This window comes from Lampris incognitus, chromosome 14 (genome assembly GCF_029633865.1).
Source record: "Lampris incognitus isolate fLamInc1 chromosome 14, fLamInc1.hap2, whole genome shotgun sequence".
Taxonomy (NCBI): domain Eukaryota; kingdom Metazoa; phylum Chordata; class Actinopteri; order Lampriformes; family Lampridae; genus Lampris; species Lampris incognitus.
The window spans coordinates 26967482-26984137 of NC_079224.1; the positions used below are offsets into that span (position 1 = coordinate 26967482).

Consider the following 16656-nt stretch of genomic DNA (forward strand, 5'->3'; position numbering starts at 1 on the left):
CGGAGCACCCAGAGGAAACCCACGCAGACACGGGGAGAACATGCAAACTCCACACAAAGGATGACCCGGATGACCCCCAATGTTAGACTACCCCAGGGCTCAAACCCAGGACCTTCTTGCTGTGAGGCGACCGCACTAACCACTGCGCCACCGTGCCACGGATGGAAGATTAGTCTAGACACCCAAAGCGCTTCACATTGAAGGGGGTAACTCACTTCAACCACCACCAATGTGTAGCACCCACCTGGGTGATGCACGGCAGCCATTTTGCACCAGAACGCTCACCACACATCAGCTTGAGGTGGAGAGGGAGGAATCACTGAGCCAATTACATGGGAGGATGATTAGGTGGCTAGATGTAGAGAGCAAGGTTGGGAATTTTGCCAGGACACCGGGGAATCCCCTACTCTTTGCGATAAGTCGCATGGGATCTCTGATGACCACAGTGAGTCAGGCCCTCGGTTTAATGTCTCATCTGAAGGCCGGCATCTCCTACAGCACAGTGTCCTTGTCACTGCACTGGGGCATTGGGATTTGATATTTGTTGTTTTTATAAGGGCGGCATGGTGGCGCAGTGGTTAGCACGGTCGCCTCACAGCAAGAAGGTCCTGGGTTCGAGCCCCAGGGTAGTCCAACCTTGGTGGGTCATCCCGGGTCATCCTCTGTGTGGAGTTTGCATGTTCTCCCCATGTCTGTGTGGGTTTCCTCTGGGGGCTCCGGTTTCCTCCCACAGTCCAACGACATGTAAGTCAGATGAATTAGCCATACTAAATTGTCCCTAGGTATGAATGGGTGTGTGTGTGAGTGTGTGCACACCATGTGATGGCCTGGCAGCCTGTCCAGAGTGTCTCCCCGCCTGCCGCCCAATGACTGCTGGAATAGGCTCCAGCATCCCCATGACCCTGAGAGAAGGACAAGCAGTTCAGATAATGGATGGATGTTTTTATTAGGACCAGAGGGAAGACTGCCCCCTACTGGCCCACCAACACCATTTCCGGCAGCAACTCAGTTTTCCCGGGAGGTCTCCCATCCAAGTACTAGCCAAGCCCATACCTGTTTAGCTTCTGTCATTTGGCAGAGCTAGGGTATATGTTGGCGGCCATACACAGGTGTGGGTATGAATGTGTGTGTGTTTGATAGGAACTTACACAGCAATTGGCGGCGAGGATTTGTAAGTTACAATCGGCACAGTGTGGCGTTTTTGCATGAGTGAAGGACGAGTAAAACTTCACGAGGGAGTGAAACAAGAAAGGGGTGCCTTATCGGAAGAAGCATCTGCACAGAAGGGAGTCGTGAGTAGGCTGCTGTAGTGAGCTAAGCTGACTGCAGCTAACTTGGATACAAGACCAAAAAAACACAAAACATAAATGATGGCCGGAGGCATTGGAAAAATGGACAGTTTTGATAACTCCACAGAAGATTGGGCAACATATGTTGGAAGATTAGAGCAGTACTGTCTGGCTAACGACATTATTGAGGGAAAGAGGGTAGCAGTCCTACTTAGTGTAATGGGAGTTAAAACCTATAACTTACCCTGTAGCCTATTGGCTCCCACAAAACCAGCTGACAAGTCTTTTAAAGATATTCTGGATGTGCTGCAGAATCACCTGAACCCAAGGCCACTTGTTATGGCTGAACATTTTAGATTCCGCAAACAAAACCAGCTAAAAAATTAGTCAACTGCAGATTTTGTGGCTGAGCTTTGGAGATTGGCCGAGCACTGTGACTTTGGATTGAATCTGACAGATGCACTGAGAGATAGATTTGTATGTGGGTTGCACAGTGAGAACATACAAAAAAGACTCTTAATGGAGAGGGTGCTGACATTAACAGGTGCAACTGAAATAGCCACTTCAAGGGAAACAGCTGCCAAAGACACAGCGGAATTGCAACAGCAGATAGCACAAGCGTGCACTGTATACAAAATAGACAGGAGATCCCTGCGACCCTGAGAGCAGGATAAGCAGTTCGGATAATGGATAGATGGAAAACATAAAAATCCCATATGCTTTCGGTGTGGAAAGAAATCACACACTCCAGCTGACTGTTTCTTTTTTTGTTGTTGATTTTTCCCCCTTTTTCTCACCAATTGTACCTGGCCAATCACCCCGCTCTCTGAGTCGTCCTGGTCACTGCTCCACCCCCTCTGCTGATCCAGGGAGGGCTCCAGACTACCACATGCTTCCTCTGATACATGTGGAGTCGCCAGCCGCTTCTTTTCATCTGACAAGGAAGAGTTTCGCTAAGGGGACATAGTGCATGGGAAGATCACGCCATTTGCCCCAGCCCCAACAGGCGCCCCGGCTGATCAGAGGAGGCGCTAGTGCAGTGACCGGGACATAAATCCACATCCGACTTCCCACCCACAGACACAACCAATTGTTTCTGTAGGGACGCCCGACCAAGCCAGAGGTAACACGTGGACTCGAACTGGTGATCCCTGTGTTGGTAGGCAACAGAATAGACCGCTATGCTACCTGGATGCCCGACTGTTGGTTTAAAGACAAAGAGTGCAGACAATGTCAGAAACCAGGTCACATTCAGAAAATGTGCAAAGTGAAAATAACAGAAAAGGTTTCATACATACAAGAAGAAAAACCAAAATGTGCATGACGTTGATGAAACTCATGCTTCTGATTCAGACTCTAATGATATAGCTTGCTTTGACATCTGCTCACTCCAAGGCCACAACAGGGGTATCATATGGGTTTCATCCAAAGTGGAGGGAGTGACACTGAAGATGGAGCTGGATACTGGGTCCGCCTTATCTGTGATCTCCAATAGAGACTACCAGGCACATTTCTCACACCTGGAATTGCAGTCTATGGCTGTGATGCTAAAAACACACTGGGGAGAGGATAACACCAATGGGAGTGGTCACAGTGAAAGTCCAACATGGTGATCAAAAGTGTGTTGCCCCTGTAGTATGTCATCAAAAGAGGAGGTGTGCCCCTTTTTGGACATGAGTGGCTATGAGAAGTGCGACTAGATTGTCAATCAAGCCCCGAGTATGGTCTGGGGGTGAGGAAGTTTAATCAGTACTAGTACAGCAAGCACTTTACACTACTCACTGATCATCAGGCCCTGGTGTCTATCTTTAATCCAGCAAAGGGAGTTCCAGCAATGGATGCTGTACAACTTCAGAAGTGAGCAATGTTTTTGGGTGCCCACACCTACAGCATTGAGTACAAAGGAACTCACCAGCATGGGAATGCTGACGGACTTTCCCAGCTTCCACTGGAATCTCCACCGCCAGAAAATACCAAAGAACCAGTGAGCATGTTCCACATGGTTCAAGTGGATCCATTACCAGTTACAAGTGGAGAAATCGCACATGAGTCAGGTCGTGACCCTACCTTGTCCAGGATGTATGACATGACACTGAAGGGCTGGCCAAACAAGGGTGACCCATCTCTGCCAGCTTATTCCAGTCGATGTGAACAGCTAACAGTGAACCAGGGATGTGTTTTGTGGGGAGCAAGGGTTTTCATACCTCCAAAGCTGCATTCTAAGGTCCTGACTGTATTGTATGAAGGGCACTTCGGCATTGTGAAAATGAAGAGTCTCGCCTGAAGCTTCATACGGTGGCTGGGAATCGACGAACAGCTGGAAGCTTTGGGCAAGACATGCAATGGGTGTCAACAGACCCCAAAATCACCGTCAAGAGCGCCTGCACACGTGGGAGTGACCTACCAAGCCTTGGCAGCGGGTGCATATCGATTATGCAGGACCTTTCCTCGACCACATGTACCTGATCATAATAGATGCACAATTAAAATGGCCTGAGGTTTTCTGTATGAAGACAGCTACCTCCTCAATAACTGCTGACCTCTTAAGAGCCTTGTTTTCATCCACAGGACTTCCACATCACATTGTGAGTGATAATAGCACACCTTTCACTTCTGAAGAATACCAAAGCTTTGTCAGGAAGAATGGTATACAGCACACCACCATTGTGCCATATCACCCAGCTTCCAATGGGCAAGCGGAACGCTTTATCCAGACCTTCAAGCAATCCATCAAGGCCATGGACAATGACAGTGGGTCACTACAGCATAAGATTGCAAACTTCCTGCTGGCATATCAGAACAGTATGAATGCCACAACTGGACAGACACCAGGAAATCTTTTCTGGGACGTCTACTGAGATCACGATTGGACTTACTGAAACCCAGCCTACACCAGAATGTACAGCGGAAACAGTGTGACTCTAACCTACATTCTAAAGTGAAACCACTGTGTACCTTCCATGTTGGACAGAACGTACTGGCCAGAGACTACCGAAACAATGACTTATATGGACCTGAGTGCAGAAGGCAAGTGCCTGACATTACTGAAGATGATAATGGTGGCTCTGAGACAGTTGCACCTACAGCTCTAAGTCATACTAGTAGTGTGACTCCGACACCTGCGAAGCATTACCCAGAAAGAGCTCGTAGGCTTCCAGAGAAACTCAGAAATTAATGACATGTAAGTAGATGTAGTTCACTATTCGTTAAAGCATGTAGTTAATATGACCTCTTATATGTTACTGTAAATTGTTAATGTGAACATCAATGCTGTGAGGGAGGGGTGTTATGTATGTGATTTTGTTGCACTATATTTTGTTCTTATACTAGTCTATGTAATTGCGCATTGATATCTGTTGTGATGTGCATTGAATTTGAACTATACAGTACAGTGGGAATTGAATTTGAAATGTATAGTAGCTGAATGAACTTAAGAGTAGGTGAGAAGGGGTAGGAAAAACAAGTGTATACTTCTTCCTACTCCTTTTCGAACATGTAACAAACAATCTGATGCATACACATCGCTGAGTTTGATTTGTGGATTTATCACTTCAAATTATTGGCAATGACTTAGTTGTATGTTATATCCTGCCTATTTACATGTTCAAAATAAATCAATTCATTCATTCATTCATTCATTCATTCATTCATTCATTCATGTGGGCTACATGACCTGAGTTGACTAGTAAAAAGTCAAGTTCATCATAACAACACGTTTATGTCTCTATTAAGACAACCTTTGGCTAAGATTGAATGTGTGTGTAATAAGAACATATACAATAGTATGAGTCTGTGTTTCTGTAGTCCTACAGTTTGGATGGTACTGGATGTGTTCAGGATAGGTTTGGAAGGGCAGACATGACAGATACAATAAAACACACACCAGGTCCTGTCTCCAGGAGAGAAAACAAAAGCAACTAAAGTTTTAATAAAGTGGTTTCAAACCTTAATCCACTGAGAGCCAAAAGTACCCAGGTTTTCATTAACACCAAAACAGCGTAGCAGTTGGCTTCACTTACCAACACACATTCAGTTAGAGTGGGGAGCTAGTTAGTGAAATCAGTGGGAAACTACTAAATTAGTGGGAAACCAGTTGGTAAATGGATCACTACTAACAGCAAACACTGCTTTTCCTTAGGTTGGTATGTTCTTTCTCTTGCTGCATTGTGATGGATAAACCTCTGATAATTACAGCTCTACATGCCTGCTCTTTAGTTCTGCACCTTAAAGTCTTGAGGACTTCCCCCCACTTCAACGTAGACTGCTTTGGTCTAGCCAACAGCCACTGGTTAATGCTGATGTCTACAGTTGTGAGGGTATGCGTTCATACACTAGTGTATTTGTGCAAGTGTGTGTTTGTGTCTTTTTGCATGTGTGCATTAGCGTGTATATGTGTGTGATTAGGCTTAGTGTGGATGCATTTGTGTGATTGTTACCTGTCATGTTGCAGTAGATTAGCTGAGGTTTGATTGGTCCACTTCCGTCAACATCGATGTAATAATGTCCTGACATGTTTCCTCTGTGTTTGTATGCCTCACAAGATGGCTCGTATATTGCTTAGAGAAAATAATGACATCAATTACAGCTACTCAGATCCACAATAATAACAGTAATATCAACACACCAGCTGACAGTGGTGGAATGGAGGAAGTATAGTCATGTATATCTGTACAATAGTTTCAGTCAAACAACCTGATTGTCCAAATGCACATTTAGATCAGGCTCATAATTTTTATAAAGTATAATGGTTTTTATGCAAATCCCTATAAATGTGAAAACTGTTAGAAATTTCTTCTTTCGCCAATTTTGGTCGTGTGTATTATGGTAGGAATGGTATAATAATTTGAGCACTGAAGAAGAGCAGAGAGAGTTAAAAATTGCTCACCTGGACAACAAAGAAAATGTGTTTCATTTACTGTGCGCAATAAAAGTGTGTGAAAAAGTTTATTCTTCCACTCATGGATTTATTCAGATGGAGCTGGACCTGAGCCAGTACAGATCAGTCAGTACACTCCTTACTACTCTTTTTAGATAAATTCAATGCTAGTCACAGCTACATTTCAGGTCTATGTTGAACCTCACCCAGAATCAGTTTCATTAATACTGTGAAGCTTTATACGAGCAAAAAGAGTATGCAGACATTACATGAAGCTACAGCTTTATCCAATGGGACATTTACAGGTTACTGTTAGCCTACATCCAAAGAAGAATTGAATTTTCTTGACTGTCACATCTCACAGAGCGAATTGTCCAAGGGATAAGATTCAGTAAACGCAAGAGACACCTGGTCCACAAGGTGCCAATCCATATAAACAATGTCAGGCCCTTACCCAAACCACAGGGCAATCAATCACAAGAGGTGTTGAAGCACCAAGACATGACTGGTGGTCTAAGAATGATTGATGGGACTGACACAGCTAAATTTGATAACTGGTAAAACTGGCTTGTAAATGAAAATGCACAAATAGAAACAACAGGATTACAACAAAAGGTTTAAGACAGATCAGTAACAATGCAAATAAAGGTTTTAATGTTGATTTAAGCTTGAGAATTCATCATTAAAGAGATTATGCAATGAAGTGCGATGGAAAGGGAATTTGAATCTCTAAAAAGGCAAGCAATCCTTGTCAACCTTCGTTAGTTACTTAAAAACACCTGATTCTCTTTGAACTTTTTTTAAACTTCAAAAGGTTTCTTAAAATTCCCTTGACATGGCTTATGTTCCTCCCCCTCTGTTAAGTGGTGAGGTGGTGATGGGTAACAGGTGGACTGTGACTCACAGCTATGGCAGGTTGCTCCGCTGTAGCCGCTGTCAGAACAGTTACAGTGGAAGGTGGTCCATGACTGACTACACCTGCCTCCATGTTCACAGTGACTGGGAGAACACCTGAGAGAGAGAGAGAGAGAGAGACAGAGAGAGAGAGCAGCAGATAGACATAAATTAGTAAAAGTAAAGGTAGAGAAGGGCACAGAGAGAGGGACAAAGAAAGAGAATTAGGGAAGAGGCTAAAAGGAGAACATGGCCATGACGGAAGAGATTGACAAAGAAAAACAGAAAAGGAATCAAACTACGTCTTTTAAGACTTAATGAACGAAGAATCTCAAGGATGTCATATCAATGTTGAGAGGACTTTGCAACAACAGACAGCTTCAACAGAATTTAACCCTATGATTTACAGTTGTGGAGGAGGAACTGGAACACAAGAGTCTGGAATAAAAACCAAAACTAGCAGCCTTTGCTAGATAAGACAGAAAAGACAGGCAGGAGTTGCAGGGTAGGGTAGAGAAAGAGGGGAAGACATCCAGAGAAAGGTCATAATCCATACTTAAACCCAGGGCACTGCTACAGGATTGAATCTAAATGGTGCGCTCTTAACTGGCTGGGTCACCAGGACAGTTTTCCAACAACTAGACCAGCCAGCTCTGATCACATCGATGCCTGAGATAACAGGGCAGATATTTTGGTCTGGACAGTCTAGTATGCTAAGTACTATTGTGAAGAGGTAACATTTAGACAAGAGGGCACTAGATACAATGTTCCAAGCCGTATCAATAAGATGGTTACTAAAGGAACATTTCGGTGATAGTTTTGTGCTTGTGCAATCAGTACCAATGGGTAATGTAGTCGATTGAAGCAATAAAATCTTCACCGCATACTTTACTGACTATATTGTTTTCCTGCTCACGGAGCCTTTTCTGACAGTGCCTACGCCTTACCAGACTACACTGCCTGCAAGTTCCTGTATCGTCATCCATAAAATCCTCTGCGCTAATGTTGTGGGATGTCATTTCCACCGGCGGAAATGTAGCTTAATTGAGATAATGAAGACGTGTTTCCTTTTTTTTTTAAGGGCGTCTTTAGAGTAGATTAGAGCGGAGATTAGAAACCCAAGTCAGCTGTAGTCTCTCAGTCTGCCAGCTGATATAATGATACATCTATGTCACTTGGCGGGCAGAAGAAAACACTCTCTCACTGTTGCCCCAGAGACACAGAAATGACCAGGAACCACTGTAAGTGTTTTTCATATGCTATCCCTGTTGCAGATGCATAGAGATAAGGTTGAAAATTGGGGGATTTTACCTTTAATATTTTTAGTATAATTTCTAGGTTTTACTAACATGTTAACATGTGTTGTGAGTGTTTAAGCTCAATATTCGTCATTTATCAATCACAATAAAGTATTACTGTGATTATTAACAACTGTGTGCAATTACTTGCCCCAGTAACACATGTAGTAAGACTGGGACAAGAAACACCTTTTTTCTATTTTGAGATACTTTATTGATCCCTGTAGGGAAATTACGCTCTGCATTTAACCCATCCTAGCCGTGTAGCTAGGAGCAGTGGGCAGCCGTCGTGCAGCACCTGGGGACCAACTCCAGTTCATCTTGCCATGCTTCAGTCAGGGGCACAGACAGTAGTATTCACCCTAATATGCATGTCTTTGATGGTGGGGGAAACCGGAGTACCCGGAGAAAACCCACACAGACATGGGGAGAACATGCAAACTCCACACACACAGAGGATGACCTGGGATGACCCCCAAGGTTGGACAACCTGGGGTTCAAAACCAAGACCTTCTTGATGTGAGGCGACAGCACTAACACCTGCGCAACTGTGCCGCCACTTGATACACCAGAGTGAGATACTAACGAGCCAAACAGAAAGTCAGCAGCAAGACGGTTTTCAGGTAGTAAATGATAAAGAAAAGAACTGTTTGTTAAGAGTGACCATTTCTGGAAAACAGTAAAAAGGAGCATTTAGCATTAACCTGGTGTGGAACATCTGCCATTTACATAACCCAAGACAGAGGACATTACACTATTAATGTCTTGTGTTAAAAAAAACAAATTTTATTTCCTATAGCAGAAAAGGCACAAGAAACAACTATGTTAGTTATAATGATTAGCATGATGCTTTTGCGCAGAACAGTTTAACAATGTTTAACAATTTTTTTTTTTTTTTTTAAAAGTGAGTGGCAGTTTAACAGAGAAACATTTCACTACTTCAAAGATGTCTTCCTCAACACGTTTTTATTCTGCTTCATGCTCTAGCGGCACCATTTTTCTCCTGACAGATGGTGATCATTATTTTCCTTTTGCTGTGGACTAACTGTTCTCTGTTCTGATGTAAAAATATGATGCTCCCTCAGAGCTCTGTCTTGCTGTCTGAAGAACATCTACGGATACATCCCATTCCCAAGGCAAGACAGAAAACTCCACGTTTATATTTTAACAGATTGGCTCAAATCAAGAGACAAAAGATGGGAGATCATACAGAATGCAGTTAATCAAAGTTTGGTAGGCAAATGGAAAAAAATGAATGGCTGAGAAAAAAAAAAAAGAGGAGGCAGCATCAGTTGGTGAACATGGCTGGCCTTAATGGGCTGCCAAGGTGACTGACAACCCCTCAGGCTCCCCTCACATGCTTCCTAGATGTAGGGGTGTGCGTTTCACCCTTGGACACTGATTTGATTCATATCTCCATATGCGACTGATGATGCGATGCATCTAGATACATTTTAAGCAGCAAAAAGACTTGACTTGATTGAACCCCTTTTTTGGGGGGAGGATTTTGCCACCCTTCTTCTCCCCAGTTGTATCCGGCCAATTACCCCACTCTTCCGAGCCGTCCCAGTTGTTGCTCTGCTACCTCTGCCGATCCGGGGAGGGCTGCAGACTACCATGCTTCCTCTGATACATGTGGAGTCGCCAGCCACTTCATTTTACCCGAGAGTGTGGAGTTTCACCAGGGGGACTTAGTACGTGGGAGGATCACGCTATTCCCACCGTCCCCCCCCTCCTTGAACAGGTGCCCTGACCGACCAGAGGAGGCGCTAGTGCAGCGACCAGGACACATACCCACATTCGGCTTCCCACCCGCAGACACGGCCAATTGTGTCTGTACCAGAGGTAACACAGGGATTCAAACCGCCGATCCCCGTGTTGGTAGGCAACGGAATAGACCGCCTCGCCACACGGACACCCCAATTGAGCCCTTTCTTGATATAATGTAATGCAGTGTGATGTGATCCAATACAGTATGATGCAAAATTGCAAACAGTTCCATTTTAATTCTACTAATAATTTAGTTTTGTGACTGGTTGCAAAAAGAAATCTTTACAGGATACATCTCTTCAATCCAGTAACAAGAGGGAGAAAAGAAAATCAGCACAACTCTTCCAAAACCCAAATTTAGCCCAAACTTGTGATCTATAAGTGTTTGGTGGTGCATCACACATTTCCTCACCGTCGGTCAATATGCTTAAAAAAAATATTGCTGAAAGTTTTATTTGAGTGAGGGGCGGGGGAGGCATGTGAAGTGAATGTGAGACTTCCTTGAGAGGCAGAAAGACAGACAATCATATTGAAGGACATAATTACCAAGAAAACACAAGAGAAATGACGTGAAAGGAGAAGATACGGCAATTATTAGATGCTAAAAAACAAGATACACATCATATAATACCATTACAAATAAACTGAAGACTGCATCAGTTTTCCCACAATTCTCTCCAAACGTTTGCCCAAGACAAGCTGTCTGAATTGATGTAGCTGTAAATTAAACACTGAACCTGATGCACTGGTTTAAATCGTTGACTTGCCACACTGCTACCTAGAAATAGAAGCCAGCATAGCCACCACAGCACATAATAACTGGTTTAAGGAGTGGTCACACTATGTACATCGTCCAGTGATGGCAGAGGTGGAACTCCATGCTATTGGTTCACCGCTCTGGCAGGCTCTCACACTGGAGGAACTCAACACCTGGGACAGTGATTGGGGCAGCCACATCAGCACCAAAACCAGGGCTAAAGCCCAGAAGTTTTGCAGGGAGAGACAGTCACACAGCAGTGGTGGCTCAGTGAATAGCACTGTTTCCTCACAGCAAGAAGCTGTGGGGTTCAAACCCCATTGGGCCTTTCTATGTGGAGTTTGAATTTTCTCCCCATGTTCAAATTTGTTTCCTTGTACGGGTAGCGTAGTGGTCTATTCCATTGCCTACCAACATGGGGATTGCCGGTTCGAATCCCTGTGTTACTTCTGGCTTGATCAAGTGTTCCGACAGACACAATTGGCCATGTCTGTTGGTGGGAAGCCAGATGTGGGTATGTGTCCTGGTCGCTGCACTAGCGCTTCTGCTGGTCGGTCGGGGCGCCTGTTTGGGGGGGGGGGGTACTCAGGGGAATAGCGTTATCCTCCCATGCACTACGCCCCCTTGGTCAAACTCCTCACTGTCAGGTGAAAAGAAGTGGCTGGCAACTCCACATGTATTGGAGGAGGCATGTGGTAGTCTGCAGCCCTCCCCGGATCAGCAGAGGAGGTGGAGCAGCAACCGGGGTTGCTCGGAAGAGTGGGGTAATTGGCCAAGTACAATTGGGGAGAAAAAGGGGGGAAAATCAAAAACAAAAAACAACCCCAAAACAAACAAACAAAAGTATTCCCTCCCACATCAAAGACATGCGTATTAGGGCACACTCCTCCTGCTCATGACCAGGGCTCTGGCTCTGCCCTAGGCACCAGAGAATTCGCTACCCAATTCTTACTTTAACAGTTGAGATGGGTTCACTGCAGAGGACAATTCCAGGTATGTGTTAAAACGTAACTGGCAAATAAAGTGGTTGTACTTCTAGTCAGATTTGGCCCAACAAAAGCAGCAAGCAGAGGGAGAAGGGTGAGCCACTGAAGCTAGGCATAATAATTCATTCATGTCCCTCTTTGCATGGCTTCACGGAGAACGACCTAGAGGGGTAATGAGGTTATAAAGAACACAGTGCTGCCTCAGCCCCTCAAACACCCTGACAAGCCACCAAAGCTTTATCTTCCCTCACATTTTGACAAGGTTTTGTTTAAAAATTAAGTAAGCCTGCAAGGGCTTATGCTTGCTGCAACCTCTGAGTCAGTATGTGTGTGTGTGTGTGTGTGTGTGTGTGTGTGTGTTTGCTTCCCCCCACATCACACCATGATGATAGTCAATTCTGTTTGTGTAGGGGGGGAGAAGACTGAAGGTAGGGATAGAGAGATGGAGAAAAGATGAAACAGAAGTGACAGCTGGGATGTGGAGAAAGCTAACATGGAAATACATTTTATTTACAATGACTGTCAATAAAACAGGCAGGAGACAGAAAAAGACAAACAAGCAAACAGAAGAGTTAAACGTGTTTCACCAAGACTCATTGTAATTTGGTATTAATTTTAAATTTGTCCGAGTATTTCTAGTGTTGTGTGCATTTTGTGTCTGTTTGTGCCCCTGTGTGTGTGTGTGTGTGTGTGTGTGTGTGTGTGTGTGTGTGTGTGTGTGTGTGTGTGTGTGTGTGTGTGTGTGTGTGTGAGAGAGAGATAAAAGGACTTAAGGCTCCCACACACTTTGGTGACTGAGTCAGCCTTTGCCAAGACTGTTCAGACCTACAAAGTGGTCTTAACGCTCAGTCTTGCCTGCGACCTTGTTTGGATTCACAATAAACAATAGGGGACAGACTGAGGGTTCAAAACATAAAGATTCACTAGCACATTTTGTCGTGTCTTGTCTCTAATTTTGGCAAAATCTCACAAGAACCCCGTCGACTCAATAAGAACTAAAAGAACTGAGGATGCCAAGAGAGACGAGATCACTGTTATTAGTCTGCTGGTCAAAGCGCAAACAAAAAAATGAACATGGAGCAGCAACAACTAGTTATAGTAGTTTGTATGTACAACAGTCTCTTTGTTCCAAACTCAACAAAATAAGAGTCAAGGCGTCGCAAATAGAGGAAGACATGGCTCAAGAGACAGCAGCAGCCAAGATTGTATACTTTGCAAGAGCCATTGTCACGGAATATTTTTTGTTTTGCTTTATAAAGATTACTTTTTGGCATTTTCCACCCTTATCTGATAGCGGTAATTGAGAGAGACAGGAAAGGCAGGGGAGAGAAAGAGGATGACATGCAGCAAAGGGCCCGGGCGGGATTCGTACCCAGGCCACTGCAGTAAGGACTATGCCTTATGTAGTACACGCTCTACCAGGTGAGCCACCAGAGCGCTCCTTTGTTTTTCTCCTTGTATGTCAGTAGTAGTTGTTGTTGATAAAGTGTTTGCATGTCCTGCCCTTTCTGTTTATGTTCCAAAGCTTCAGTCCCATTGGGTGTTGCCAGAGCCAGTTTCTAATTGTCAGTCTTTGACCCATTCCCACTACACGATACCCCTGTGGCTTCAATCGGTGAGGACAGCCCACGGTGAGAATCAGCCCAATTCTCACCAAATGTCACCTTTAGACAGTGAGCAAGTGAGAGAGATCCTTTAGAGAGAGAGAGAGAGTGAGAGAGAGAGATCTTTTAGAGAGCGAGCAAGAGAGAGATCCTTTAGAGAGAAAGCGAGAGAGATTCTTTAGAGAGTGAGAGAGATCCTTTAGAGAGAGTGAGCGAGCGAGTGAGCAAAATCCTTTAGAGAGCGAGCAAGAGAGAGATCCTTTAGAGAGAAAGCAAGAGAGATTCTTTAGAGTGAGAGAGATCCTTTAGAGAGAGTGAGCGAGCGAGTGAGCAAAATCCTCCAGAGAGCAAGCAAGAGAGAGAGAGATCCTTTAGAGTGAGCAAATGAGAGCGATCCTTTAGAGAGAGTGAGCGAGCAAGCGAGAGATCCTTTAGAGAGAGAGAGCGAGCAAGCGGGATCCTTTAGAGAGAGAGAGAGAGTGAGTGAGATCCTTTAGAGAGCGAGCAAGAGAGATCCTTTAGAGAGCGAGCAAGAGAGAGATCCTTTAGAGAGCGAGCAAGAGAGAGATCCTTTAGAGAGAGAGAGAGAGAGAGCGAGCGAGCGAGACCCTTTAGAGAGCGAGCAAGAGAGAGATCCTTTCGAGAGAGAGAGCGAGAGAGCGAGTGAGCGAGATCCTTTAGAGAGCGAGCAAGAGAGAGATCCTTTAGAGAGAGAGCGAGAGAGATTCTTTAGAGAGTGAGAGAGATCCTTTAGAGAGCAAGCGAGTGAGTGAACAAAATCCTTCAGAGAGCGAGCAAGAGAGAGAGAGATCCTTTAGAGTGAGCAAGTGAGAGCGATCCTTTAGAGAGAGTGAGGGAGCGAGCGAGCGAGAGATCCTTTAGAGAGAGAGAGTGAGTGAGCAAGATCCTTTAGAGAGAGAGAGAGAGCAAGCAAGCGAGATCCTTTAGGGAGCGACCAAGAGAGATCCTTTAGAGAGAGAGAGAGCGAGCGAGCGAGATCCTTTAGAGAGCGAGCAAGAGAGATCCTTTAGAGAGCGAGCAAGAGAGAGATCCTTTAGAGAGAGAGAGAGCGAGCGAGCGAGACCCTTTAGAAAGCGAGCAAGAGAGAGATCCTTTACAGAGAGAGAGAGCGAGCGAGCGAGATCCTTTAGAGAGCGAGCAAGAGAGAGATCCTTTAGAGAGAGAGAGAGAGAGAGAGAGAGAGAGAGAGAGAGAGAGAGAGAGAGAGAGAGAGAGAGAGAGAGAGAGCGAGATCCTTCAGAGAGTGAGCAAAAGAGAGAGAGATCCGTTAGAGAGAGAGAGATCCTTTGAGAGCTAGCATGCTGTGATGAAGGCTCTCAACCAAAAGAAATGTGTCAGCATGTTTGCTGGCCATACTTTGGGATAAAACAGGAAAAAAGGAAAAAATTAATTCTAAAATGTTTACATTTCTGTAGTGCTGTCTTCTCATTTTTTCGGGGGGGGGGTATGCTGAATATCCCTTGGGTGTTGTAGAAGTAAGATGCTGTAGAATTGGACTGATATATAAAAACTGGCATCGGGAATCGTAGACTGCACTGTTCTTGACAACACGAGAAATAGAGATTAGTCTACTCCGCACCTGTTAGAGGACAGCTTGGCACCTCCAGGATGTTGGCAAGACAAACACACATACACACAAACACACATACAATAACACACAGTGCCTTCTCCCTTTGTCTCCTCTCCTGTGCTCAGCTATGCTAGACACATGGTGTCCTAGTGGTAGTCTCTGGCTGATATGCCATGAAAGCTAACTATGATAGATGTGTGTGTGTGTGTGTGTGTGTGTGTGTGTGTGTGTGTGTGTGTGTGTGTGTGTGTGTGTGTGTGTGTGTGTGTGTGTGTGTGTGTGTTTGTGTGTGTGTTTGTGTGTGTGCTCTATCCATGAGTGGTGATGGTGGTTTCTGTGTGTGTGTCTAAATGTGTGTCTATGTATAGTACATTGTTTGAATGTGTTGATGTCTTTGTTTGTGCATGTGTACCCCATGGCTTTTGAAGAGAAAACAGATGACATGAGAGAATCTAGCCCTGTGATCTTCCAGAAAATTCTCCTTCAGAAGAAAGCCCTACTCAGCAGACTTTCAGATGCCCCAGTTTATCTCCTCCTTTATTCCTTCAGTCCAAGTGTAAACTGGGACCCTGGAGAACAGCGCTTAGCACTTGCTTTAAATTCACACCTTCTGCCTAATCTGACACCGCTGTAGCTTTGAGTCTTGATGTGCTTCTCTTGATTATGTCTGTCTGTGACTGTATAATCTGCCTTTCTCGCCTTCATATAACCTTCTTATGACTGTTGGAATGGACAGGACCGTGATATTGACCTACGCTACTCTGTTAATGTTCACATTACTGCACCCATTAGTGAAGTCACGCTCTGTATTGGCCACTGTTGTTCTGGACAGCTGTAATTGTTCTGCCATGTAGCTTACATCCTTGGTATGTTTGTTTGGTTTACATCTGTCAGTTAATCTGTCTATCTCGCTGTCTGTCTGCCTCTCTCCCTCCTTCTCACCTGCTTTGAAAACTACTTGGTCAACGGCTGATGACCTTATATGTTCGCTCCACTTGTCTGTTCCTCTGTTCCTGCTTGTTCCTGTCTATCTATCTGTGTATCTGTCTGTATTTTGTTCTATCGGTCTTCCTCTTTCTTTCTTTCTTTCTTTCTTTCTTTTTCCCCTTTTTCTTCCCAATTGCACCCAGCCAATTACCCCACTCTTCCGAGCCGCCCCGGTCACCGCTCCACCCCCTCTGCTGATCTGGGGAGGGCTGCAGACTATCACATGCCTCCTCATATACATGTGGTGTCACCAGCTGCTTCTTTTCCACTGACAGTGAGGAGTTTCACCAGGGGGACGTAGCGTGTGGGAGGATCGTGCTATTCCCCCCAGTTCTCCCCGAACAGGTGCCCCAACCGACCAGAGGAGACGCTAGTGCAGTGACCAGGACATATACCCACATCCGGCTTCCCACCCACACACACGGCAAATTGCGTCTGTAGTGACGCCCGACCAAGCCGGAGGTAACACGGGGATTTGAACCGGAGATTCCCATGTTGGTAGGCAACGGAATAGACCACCACACTACCTGGATGCCCCCATGTCTCTTCTTATTTCTATCAGTTCAACAGCTTTTCTGTCTCTCTGCCCAACACTCCATCTAGC

General features: G+C 45.0%; 1 protein-coding gene across 1 annotated transcript in view; it reads right to left on the minus strand.

The window, feature by feature from the left end:
- The window catches only part of LOC130123787 (contactin-associated protein-like 4), a 137361-nt gene that overhangs the window by 50572 nt on the left and 70133 nt on the right, over positions 1-16656 (minus strand). Inside the window, exons 9-10 of the mRNA XM_056293077.1 lie at positions 7070-7176; positions 5726-5845 (exon numbers count right to left, since the gene is read on the minus strand). Of these exons, the coding sequence (XP_056149052.1) occupies positions 5726-5845; positions 7070-7176 (227 nt within the window). The remainder of the gene's footprint in view (positions 1-5725; positions 5846-7069; positions 7177-16656) is intronic.